Consider the following 11,988-nt stretch of genomic DNA (forward strand, 5'->3'; position numbering starts at 1 on the left):
TGTAGAGTTACTATAGGGTTACTGTAGAGTTACTATAGGGTTACTGTAGAGTTCGGGTTACTGTAGAGTTACTATAAGGTTACTGTAGAGTTACTATAGGGTTACTGTAGAGTTAGGCTTTCTGTAGAGTTACTATAGGGTTGCTATAGGGTTACTGTAGAGTTACTATAGGGTTACTGTAGAGTTACTATAGAGTTACTGTAGAGTTACTATAGAGTTACTGTAGAGTTACTATAGGGATACTGTAGAGTTACTATAGGGTTACTGTAGAGTTACTATAGGGTTACTGTAGAGTTACTATAGGGTTACTGTAGAGTTACTATAGGGTTACTGTAGAGTTACTATAGGGTTACTGTAGAGTTAATATAGGGTTACTGTAGAGTTAGGCTATCTGTATAGTTACTATAGGGTTACTGTAGAGTTACTTAAGGGTTACTATAGGGTTACTGTAGAGTTCGGGTTACTGTAGAGTTAGTATAGGGTTACTGTAGAGTTACTATAGGGTTACTGTAGAGTTACTATAGGGTTACTATAGGGTTACTGTAGAGTTACTATAGGGTTACTGTAGAGTTCAGGTTACTGTAGAGTTACTATAGGGTTACTGTAGAGTTACTATAGGGTTACTGTAGAGTTACTATATTGTTACTGTAGAGTTACTATAGGGTTACTATAGAGTTACTATAGGGTTACTGTAGAGTTACTATATTGTTACTGTAGAGTTACTATAGGGTTACTGTAGAGTTCGGGTTACTGTAGAGTTACTATAGAGTTACTGTAGAGTTACTATAGGGTTACTGTAGAGTTACTATAGGGTTACTGTAGAGTTACTATAGGGTTACTGTAGAGTTACTATAGGCTTTCTGTAGAGTTACTATAGGGTTACTGTAGAGTTACTATAGGGTTACTGTAGAGTTACTATAGGCTTTCTGTAGAGTTACTATAGCGTTACTGTTGAGTTACTATAGGGTTACTGTAGAATTACTATAGGGTTACTGTAGAGTTACTATAGGGTTACTGTAGAGTTACTATAGGGTTACTGTAGAGTTCGGGTTACTGTAGAGTTACTATAGGGTTACTGTAGTGTTACTATAGGGTTACTGTAGAGTTACTATATTGTTACTGTAGAGTTACTATAGGGTTATTATAGAGTTAGGGTTACTGTAGAGTTACTATATTGTTACTGTAGAGTTACTATAGAGTTACTGTAGAGTTACTATAGGGTTACTGTAGAGTTACTGTAGGGTTACAGTAGAGTTATTATAGGGTTACTGTAGAGTTACTATAGTGTTACTGTAGAGTTACTATAGGGTTACTATAGGGTTACTGTAGAGTTACTATAGGGTTACTGTAGAGTTACTATAGGGTTACTGTAGAGTTACTATAGGGTTACTGTAGAGTTACTATAGGGATTCTATAGGGTTACTATAGGGTTACTGTAGAGTTACTATAGGGTTACTGTAGAGTTTTTATAGGGTTACTGTAGAGTTACTATAGGGTTACTGTAGAGTTACTATAGGGTTACTGTAGGGTTACTGTAGAGTTCGGGTTACTGTAGAGTTAGTATAGGGTTACTGTAGAGTTACTATAGGGTTACTGTAGAGTTACTATAGGGTTGCTGTAGAGTTTGGGTTACTGTAGAGTTACTATAGGGTTACTGTAGAGTTACTATAGGGTTACTGTAGAGTTACTATAGGGTTACTGTAGGGTTACTGTAGAGTTCGGGTTACTGTAGAGTTAGTATAGGGTTACTGTAGAGTTACTATAGGGTTACTGTAGAGTTACTATAGGGTTACTGTAGAGTTAATATAGGGTTACTGTAGAGTTAGGCTTTCTGTATAGTTACTATAGGGTTACTGTAGAGTTACTATAGGGTTACTATAGGGTTACTGTAGAGTTAATATAGGGTTACTGTAGATTTAGGCTTTCTGTATAGTTACTATAGGGTTACTGTAGAGTTACTATAGGGTTACTATAGGGTTACTGTAGAGTTCGGGTTACTGTAGAGTTAGTATAGGGTTACTGTAGAGTTACTATAGGGTTACTGTAGAGTTACTATAGGGTTACTATAGGGTTACTGTAGAGTTACTATAGGGTTACTATAGAGTTCGGGTTACTGTAGAGTTACTATAGGGTTACTGTAGAGTTACTATAGGGTTACTGTAGAGTTACTATATTGTTGCTGTAGAGTTACTATAGGGTTACTATAGAGTTACTATAGGGTTACTGTAGAGTTACTATATTGTTACTGTAGAGTTACTATAGGGTTACTGTAGAGTTCGGGTTACTGTAGAGTTACTATAGAGTTACAGGAGAGTTACTATAGGGTTACTGTAGAGTTACTATAGGGTTACTGTAGAGTTACTATAGGCTTTCTGTAGAGTTACTATAGGGTTACTGTAGAGTTACTATAGGGTTACTGTAGAGTTACTATAGGGTTACTGTAGAGTTACTATAGGGTTACTGTAGAGTTACTATAAGGTTTCTATAGGGTTACTATAGGGTTACTGTAGAGTTACTATAGGGTTACTGTAGAGTTCGGGTTACTGTAGAGTTACTATAGGGTTACTGTAGAGTTACTATAGGGTTACTGTAGAGTTACTATAGGGTTATTGTAGAGTTACTATAGGGTTACTGTAGGGTTACTGTAGAGTTCGGGTTACTGTAGAGTTAGTATAGGGTTACTGTAGAGTTACTATAGGGTTACTGTAGAGTTTGGGTTACTGTAGAGTTACTATAGGGTTACTGTAGAGTTACTATAGGGTTACTGTAGAGTTTGGGTTACTGTAGAGTTACTATAGGGTTACTGTAGAGTTCCTATAGGGTTACTGTAGAGTTAATATAGGGTTATTGTAGAGTTACTATAGGGTTACTGTAGAGTTAATATAGGGTTACTGTAGAGTTAGGCTTTCTGTATAGTTACTATAGGGTTACTGTAGAGTTACTATAGGGTTACTATAGGGTTACTGTAGAGTTCGGGTTACTGTAGAGTTACTATATGGTTACTGTAGAGTTACTATAGGGTTACTGTAGAGTTACTATAGGGTTACTATAGGGTTACTGTAGAGTTACTATAGGGTTACTATAGAGTTCGGGTTACTGTAGAGTTACTATAGGGTTACTGTAGAGTTACTATAGGGTTACTGTAGAGTTACTATATTGTTGCTGTAGAGTTACTATAGGGTTACTATGGAGTTACTATAGGGTTACTGTAGAGTTACTATATTGTTACTGTAGAGTTACTATAGGGTTACTGTAGAGTTCGGGTTACTGTAGAGTTACTATAGAGTTACTGTAGAGTTACTATAGGGTTACTGTAGAGTTACTATAGGGTTACTGTAGAGTTACTATAGGCTTTCTGTAGAGTTACTATAGGGTTACTGTAGAGTTACTATAGGGTTACTGTAGAGTTACTATAGGCTTTCTGTAGAGTTACTATAGGGTTACTGTAGAGTTACTATAGGGTTACTGAAGAGTTACTATAGGGTTACTGTAGAGTTACTATATGGTTACTGTAGAGTTACAATAGGGTTACTGTAGAGATACTATAGGGTTACTATAGGGTTACTGTAGAGTTACTATAGGGTTACTGTAGAGTTCGGGTTACTGTAGAGTTACTATAGGGTTACTGTAGAGTTACTATAGGGTTACTGTAGAGTTACTATATTGTTACTGTAGAGTTACTATAGGGTTACTGTAGAGTTCGGGTTACTGTAGAGTTACTATAGAGTTACTGTAGAGTTACTATAGGGTTACTGTAGAGTTACTATAGGCTTTCTGTAGTTTTACTAAAGGGTTACTGTAGAGTTACTATAGGGTTACTGAAGAGTTACTATAGGGTTACTGTAGAGTTAGGCTTTCTGTAGAGTTACTATAGGGTTACTATAGGGTTACTGTAGAGTAACTATAGGGTTACTGTAGAGTTACTGTCAAGTTGTGTATGGTTCACACTGCAACTCTTTGCCCAAACTTGAAAAAGGCCTTTAAGGACTGAAGGACGCAAGGGACAACTCAATTTTCTTCTAACTTCTTTTATTTCTTTAGTCAGTTAGTTAGTTAATTAGTTCTTTAGTTAGCTTGATAATTAGTTAATTAGGTTGATAACCTTTAAAGGCAAAACACAAAAATAAATATACATTACTTCAAGTAAGGTCATTTCAAATTAAATACATATCTCAATGTAGTCATATTATCTAAATTATACTATATACTAAATTAGACAATTGGTCTCAATTCTCAACACAAATAAACACCTAAGTTGCAACAATTTTACACAACAATGTCCATGTGCCTACCGGTTGAGTCTCCAGAATCCTAAATGAGCTGAATGTGTATGGATGAGTCTCCTCTTCTGTGAAGGACTTCCAGTGAAATGCTTTTCCACCAAACATTTCACCACCTGCTATCACAAAGGTGCACCAGTATATATGTTCCCCAGGGAAACACAAGCTAATGATGGGTTCCACAATGCATACACTCTTTCGCCCCCTGCTGGTGTTTTATCTTTGAAATCAGTTGAAAATCTGAACGCCTTGAATATCAATACCTGTCTTTTGACGCAACACCTCCCACTTGATCTCCTGGTTCTTGAACCCAAGGAGGTCACATCGGCTCCATCTTCGATGGCTTTACTTCTGCTCTTCTACAGGTAATAACACAACCAATCGCCTGACGTCCCTGTGAAGAATTGTAGCAGGGATTTTGGTTGAACGTTTCTTTGCTTTGTCTCCACAAACATGCTTCAAAGTTGAGATGGGATAACTTGGGAAGGTTCGTATATTTGCATCTCTCACAATGCCCTCCTTGTCAGCGTTGACATTGACGACCCTACCAAGCTTATACTGACTCCTCAAAGCGTTCTGGTCTGCAAGCCAGACGACGTCTCCAACGGCCACGTTTCGCTGCTTTGTGTGCCACTTACTCCTCACAAACAGGTTAGGTCCAGCCAACTGACTCCACTTCCTCCAGAACCAGTTAACTTCTGCTTGAATGACTCTTAACCGTTTGTAGGAGTAGTCTTCAAACTCAAAGCTTCCTAAGTCTCCGCTAGGTCCAGTCCTTCCAAGCAGAAGAGAATTAGGACTGATGTATTCTATGCAGTCCTCCCGGCTCTGAGTCCTGGCATCTATGGGCCTTTCATTGGCAAGGTTAGCAGCCATGAACATAAATGTTTGAAACTCACTCCATGTGAAGAGTCCTTCGCCTCTCATATTGTGCAAGGCCCGCTTCACAGTGCGAACAGCTGCTTCTGCAGCACCATTCCTGTGAGGGGAGTCTGCTGGGTGGATCTTCCAGCTCCACTCTGTTCCATGCTTTGAAGCTTAATTTTCAAGCTCAGATGTAATTTGTTGATCCAGGAAGTGGTAGAGCTCTTTGAGGGCAGGTCTGGCCCCCACAAAGTTCTTTCCAGGATCTGACCACAGTTTCTTTGGATGCCCTCTCAGTGCCGTGAATCTTTGGTAGGCCAGTAAGAAGCCTTCAGTTGACTGGTCACTGATAACATCTGTGTGTATAGCTCTGGATGCCATACAGCAGAAGACAATTCCCCACACCTTGAGCTTGACTTTCTTTCTCACCTCGTCCTTGACTTCATATGGTCCAAATAAGTCCACTGTTGTATACTCAAATGGTCTGGCTGGTGTTATACGCTCGGGTGGAAGGTCACTCATGATCTGTTGGCACTTTCTGGCCCTAGCCTTTCTGCACACCACACAGTTGTCAACTCTCTTTTTAGCCAGCTTCCGGCCTTTTATCACCCAGGCTTTCTTCCTCATCCGGAGGAGTGTACCTGCTATTTCTTCATGGTTTGCATCATGAGCCTCTTGGGCTAGGAGAGTGGATATCCATGCCTCATATGGTAGAATTGGTACAGCAGTCTCGTCCTCATCAAAGATCTTGAACCTCCCTCCACAAACCAAGAGCCCAGTCTCTTCATCTCTGTAAACAGCGAGTCTGTTGAGAGTGGTGCCTTGAAAGGTTATACCTTCTTGAGCTGCAAGGAACAGGTCTCTTAGTGCATCTTCACACTCCCCAACAGTGAGTACAGCTTGTTTGCCTCTGGACTTCCAGTTTGTTGAAAGAATTTCCTCCCACTTTGGTTTATCTGAGGCTGAATTCCTGGTCAACACTTCTTTCCATTTCGTTGCAGCTCTCCAAACCCAGGCAATGACTCGGATCAGCCTGGTCAGGCTGCTGAATTTCCTGATGTCAATCAGTTTTGTTACCGCAGAGCCAGCTGGTGGTCTTCGGATCTTAGTCTTAAGTTCATCTGGGTTATTTTGCCTGCTTTGCTGTGCATCACTCTGACTTTCCTTCTGAACTCCCACTTCAGGAAGTACATCATTCTTGTTTCTCTTGGCCTGCGCTCTGGTCAGTGCTGCAGAGAAATATTTCCTTTGAAGTTTGTTTATGCCTTCCTTGGCATAAGCTGCAATTTCTTTGGCTGACTTCTGTGGCCACTCTTCCATGGGTTGCCGCAGGAACGCTGGTCCATTTTGCCACATGGAATCTTCTTGGAGGTCTTCCGGGGCTGCCCCTCTTGTTATGATGTCAGCACTGTTCAGGCCTCCCGGGATCCACCACCAGTCTTCGACAGATGTGGATTTCTGGATCTCTCCAACTCTGTTCGCGAAGAAAGATTGATACCCATAACTGTCTCTCTGGATAGCTCCCACCACAGTTTGACTGTCCAGCAGATGGATCCATCGTTCAATTTCTATACGACTGTGTTTTTCAACGTACTTTCGAAGTCGTGCTGCGCAGACAGCACCGCAGATTTCAGCTTTCACTGCCTCCCCCTTTTGGTCCAAAGGTGTGAGTTTTGCTTTGGACTCAACCAACCTGACTTGGATGCCTTGCTCGGTTTCCCATCTGAAGTACACTACGGCTCCATAGCTCTTCTCACTTCCGTCAGAGAATGTTATTCCCCAAGGTTTACCAATCCAGTTGACTGATGTGAGGCTTCTGTGGAAGGTGATTTGGCTAAGACGTGTGTACTCCTCAAACAGTTTGATGGCTTCTTCTCTCAATTGTTCAGACAGAGGTTTGTCCCACGTGTTTCGGGTCAGAGTTTTGCCTCCAGCTTCTTGAAACGCCTTTCTGACAAGAATGGCGCCCTTTTGTTTGGCAGGTGTGACGAGGCCTATTGGGTCATACAGGCTAGCTACTTGGCTTAGCAGTTCTCTTCTCGTCAGTGGGTTTGGAGTTTTCCCTCTCACCTCTTCTTCAAGGAGATTTTGTCCGACTCTCATCTTCTTTTTCCTCTTTGAGAAATTGATTGAAGTCATTAGGTACAGTTTGTCCTCTTCAACAAGGTATCCAACTCCAAGGGCTTTATTGTCTCCTTTCCTCATCTGGTTTGGGAGAATAAGTACTGTCCCTGACACCGCTCCTTGTTCTCCTGGTACGATCTCCTGCCTCTCACTTTGGCCTGACCGGATCCAGGGTTTGAGGAAGAATCTGCCTGTCCTCAGGATCTCTTCAACTCTTTTGGTGTCCTTGTCCAGCTTTTGTAAGTCATTATGGGAAGTCAGGATGTCATCGACATAGGCATCCTCTTCAAGGATCCTACGTTCCTCCTCCAGGTGAGCAAACATGGGCAGTTTTGCTGTCTCTCTCATGGCCAGTTGTGCAATGCACCCTGCTGGTCGATCGCCAATGTTGACTCTGGTGATGGCATACTCTTCAATCTCTTCCTCCTCAGTGTTTCTCCAGAGAAATCTGTGGAGATGCATCTCCAGGTTTTCTAACCACACCGAATTGTACATCTTCCTGATGTCGCCAAGAGCAGCATGGACACCTCTTCTGAACCTGAGTAGTACTGCTCGGATGGGATTGAGGACATCAGGCCCTTTCAGCAGCAGGTCATTCATGCTGACCCCTTTAAACTTCTGGCTGCTGTTCCATACCAGTCGCACAGGTGTTGTGACAGAGTGTGGGTTTGGCGCCACCAAGTGGCTGACATACCATACTGGTCCTTTCCAGCTGGCGATCATCTCTTTGGTAAGTTTCTTTGCTGCTCTTCTCTCCACCATTTCATGCACTTGAGCTGTGTATGCTATTTTCCACTCTGGCTCTTTCTTGAGTTGTCTTTCTGTTCTTAAGAAGGTGGCTTCAACCCCACTCCTGTTGTAAGGAAGGGAACTTGGATCTTGAATCCAGGGGTATTTTGTGTCCCAGTGCGGTTTATCGCTGTGAGCATCTGCTTTGATGTAGGTGAGGCCTTTCCTTATGATCTCCAGCTCCCTTTCCTCACTCAGAGTCATTTCCTTGCCTCCTGGTTGACAATTGCCGCACCGGCATCCTCCACACTTCAGTTCGCAAGCTGCTCCAATGCTATCCCATTTCCACCAATCCAAGAACTTTCTGCGAGCTACTGTGCTTTTGGTTTCAGCTGTGAACTCTTGTGTTTTAGTTATCTCTTGATACTTGACAGCGGTTGCTCTCATGGATCGAGCAAAGTGCGTTCCAGACCTGTGCGCGGCCATATCGACTTCTTCAAACAGATCTGGATGTGCTCCACCAACAATCTTTCCTAGCGGGCTCTCCCATAAGACAAGGTCTCCAATCACCTTCACTCTTTGCGGAGCAAGTCTTCCTTCGCGGTGGCTTATCAGTAGCTCAATGCTCTCCGGTCTCCTCAGATCTCCTAGACTGACTTCTGGGAAGAACTTCTTGAGTTGCTCAGGTTTGATGACTCTGTGGATGTTGGCAATTTCATTCAAACCATAGCAGACAAGCTCATGGGCTCTTTCTGTGCCTCTAGGCATTTTGACCCTCACTCTGAGGAGATATCTTCTGGTTTTAACCTTCATGGCCATCCCCCCAACTCCATGGACGACTAAAGTGATGTTTTCACTTCGAAGATTTAATCTCCTGGCAGCTCTGTGGGTGATATAATTTGTGTCCGATGCCAAGTCGATCAGGGTTCCAATTTTTTGTCCTGCATTGGCAGTTACCTCGAGCAGCATTAGAATAACTGGCAATTCTTCTACTGCACTTGACACAATCTCTCCAAGCTGGATCTTTTCACCACAGTTTGTCTTTGCGGTGATGTTGGTGAACGCTCTCTTGAATTTGTCTACCATCTCTGGGGAGAGTTTAGATACAAATTCTTCCTGCTCCTCAGTCCGCGTTCTCACATTGAATTGTCTTCTTTCTGAGTCACTCCTCCTGAAGTCTCCCTTCAGGCATAGAAAGAAATGGTGGTCTTTTTTACAGTTTCTGTTCCTGCACAGGTATGTCTCTTTGCATTCATCATCTTCTCCATGACAGACCAAGCACCTCTTGCAGGCCCCCAGCTTTTCTACAGCAGCCAACTTTTCCACTGGCTTCAGTTCCTTGAAACGCTTGCAAAAGAATATTTTTTCTCTGTGCTTTTCATCACCACACACAACACAGCCTCCTTTCGTTGTGGACCGCGTGGACGCATATTTCCTCTCCATGCAAGCATTTCTCTTTTCTGGCCTTTCACTCACTCCCAGCTGCTCCAGTTTTTCAAGAATTTCCTCTTGTGTTTTCAGGAATTTAAGAAGGTTCTCAAAGTGATTATCTGGTGTGACATTATTCCTCGGATTAACCATGAAGACAAGCCACTCCCTCTTGATGTCGTCAGGTAACTTGCTTTCTATGGATCTGATCACTAGAGGGTTGTTGATGGCTCCTGTGTTTCCAAGCTCCGTGAGGTCATCCAGGGCCTTCTCTATAGTTTGGATCATGTCGATAACTTTCCTAGGCTGATTTGCCCTTAAAGCAGGAATTTTCTCCAGATCCTCCATTATCTCCAAGGCAATTGTAGACTTGTTTCCATATCTGTTCTCCAGCACCCTGAACATGTCCTCAGCAGTGTTGTAGGAAGACAAACGGAGGCCTCTGCATATCCTCTCATCTATACTGTCAATGAGTTGGATCCTCTTTACCTCGACTGAGCCTGTTGGTTCCCCCTGCTTTTGCAGACTCTCCCAGTCTCTTCTCCATCGATGGAAGTTCCTTTTATACCCACTGAACTTGGGTAGACAGATTGGCTTTATCCTCAGTGTCGGTTGTGGAGCTGCCATGGGCACCTGCGGCACTCTCCCTCCGACTCTCTCCTCTTCTGCAATTCTTGTGCTGTGAGAAATCCTGCCCTCCTTGCTTCAAGGTTGTTGCCGAATGCCTTCAGATCCTTCACTCTCCCTCCGAGCCTTTCCTTTTCTGCCACCGGAATCCACATCTCCCACTCTGCTAGGCTTGCGATTGCATTTTGGACTTGTGTTTTCACCCTATCCCACCGTAGCTCAAAGCCATCTCTGTTTACAGCGGTAAACAGGTATCTGAGCAACTCCATCACAGGCTGTCTCGGCTTCATGGATTGCAGACTTCACCTCATTTTCGCCATATCTAGGCCATAGATTGGACTGGACCATCTCCCTGACCTCATCCAATCGTGCTTCGCATTCTTGGAACGTCTTCTCAACTTCATTCTGCTTCTCCTTGCTCAGTTCAGCTTCTTCACCCTCATCGGTTCCAGCTTCAATGTCTGCCAGAAGGCCAGCCCTGTACTCGTCATTTGTCTCACTGACCGTCCTCGCCTCCGACTTGAGCTTCTTGAACTCCTCTTGTAGTTCTCTTTTAGTCATGTGCTTTGCGACTCTGCTGAGGAAGTTTGCCTGCTTGGTAAAAGTGCTTTTAGCTAAAGTTCTTTTTTGCTTCAGCTCCTTCACTGTTATTCCAAGAGCTTCCTCCGCCATGTTGAGACGTCAGTCAATATTCCTCTCTGCGACGACAGCTTTCCTGACTTCAGGCCGTTAATCCTTTTGTCTTCACTGCCACGCGGTTCTCAACTGTCAAGTTGTGTATGGTTCACACTGCAGCTCTTTGCCCAAACTTGAAAAAGGCCTTTAAGGACTGAAGGACGCAAGGGACAACTCAATTTTCTTCTAACTTCTTTTATTTCTTTAGTCAGTTAGTTAGTTAATTAGTTCTTTAGTTAGCTTGATAATTAGTTAATTAGGTTGATAACCTTTAAAGGCAAAACACAAAAATAAATATACATTACTTCAAGTAAGGTCATTTCAAATTAAATACATAATCTCAATGTAGTCATATTATCTAAATTATACTATATACTAAATTAGACAATTGGTCTCAATTCTCAACACAAATAAACACCTAAGTTGCAACAATTTTACACAACAATGTCCATGTGCCTACCGGTTGAGTCTCCAGAATCCTAAATGAGCTGAATGTGTATGGATGAGTCTCCTCTTCTGTGAAGGACTTCCAGTGAAATGCTTTTCCACCAAACATTTCACCACCTGCTATCACAAAGGTGCACCAGTATATATGTTCCCCAGGGAAACACAAGCTAATGATGGGTTCCACAATGCATACACTCTTTCGCCCCCTGCTGGTGTTTTATCTTTGAAATCAGTTGAAAATCTGAACGCCTTGAATATCAATACCAGTCTTTTGACGCAACAGTTACTATAGGGTTACTGTAGAGTTACTATAGGGTTACTGTAGAGTTACTATAGTGTTACTGTAGAGTTACTATAGGGTTATTGTAGAGTTACTATAGGGTTACTGTAGAGTTACTATAGGGTTACTGTAGAGTTACTATAGGGTTACTGTAGAGTTACTATAGGGTTTCTATAGGGTTACTATAGGGTTACTGTAGAGTTACTATAGGGTTACTGTAGAGTTACTATAGGGTTACTGTAGGGTTACTGTAGAGTTCGGGTTACTGTAGAGTTAGTATAGGGTTACTGTAGAGTTACTATAGGGTTACTGTAGAGTTACTATAGGGTTACTGTAGAGTTACTATAGGGTTACAGTAGAGTTACTATAGGGTTACTGTAGAGTTACTATAGGGTTACTGTAGGGTTACTGTAGAGTTCGGGTTACTGTAGAGTTAGTATAGGGTTACTGTAGAGTTACTATAGGGTTACTGTAGAGTTACTATAGGGTTACTGTAGAGTTAATATAGGGTTACTGTAGAGTTAGGCTTTCTGT

The 11,988-nt window shown here is 42.3% G+C and overlaps 1 protein-coding gene across 1 annotated transcript; it reads right to left on the reverse strand.

The window, feature by feature from the left end:
• Positions 1-4,535: 4,535 nt before the first annotated feature.
• On the reverse strand, positions 4,536-10,096 carry LOC115200694 (uncharacterized). The gene is made up of 2 exons (XM_029763905.1): positions 6,414-10,096; positions 4,536-6,323 (listed from the first exon to the last, which is right to left on the reverse strand). The coding sequence occupies exons 1-2, from the start codon at positions 10,050-10,052 to the stop codon at positions 5,319-5,321; spliced, it is 4,644 nt and encodes a 1,547-aa protein (XP_029619765.1). The 5' UTR covers positions 10,053-10,096; the 3' UTR covers positions 4,536-5,318.
• Positions 10,097-11,988: the final 1,892 nt, after the last annotated feature.

The sequence above is a fragment of the Salmo trutta genome, chromosome 9 (assembly GCF_901001165.1).
Source record: "Salmo trutta chromosome 9, fSalTru1.1, whole genome shotgun sequence".
Taxonomy (NCBI): domain Eukaryota; kingdom Metazoa; phylum Chordata; class Actinopteri; order Salmoniformes; family Salmonidae; genus Salmo; species Salmo trutta.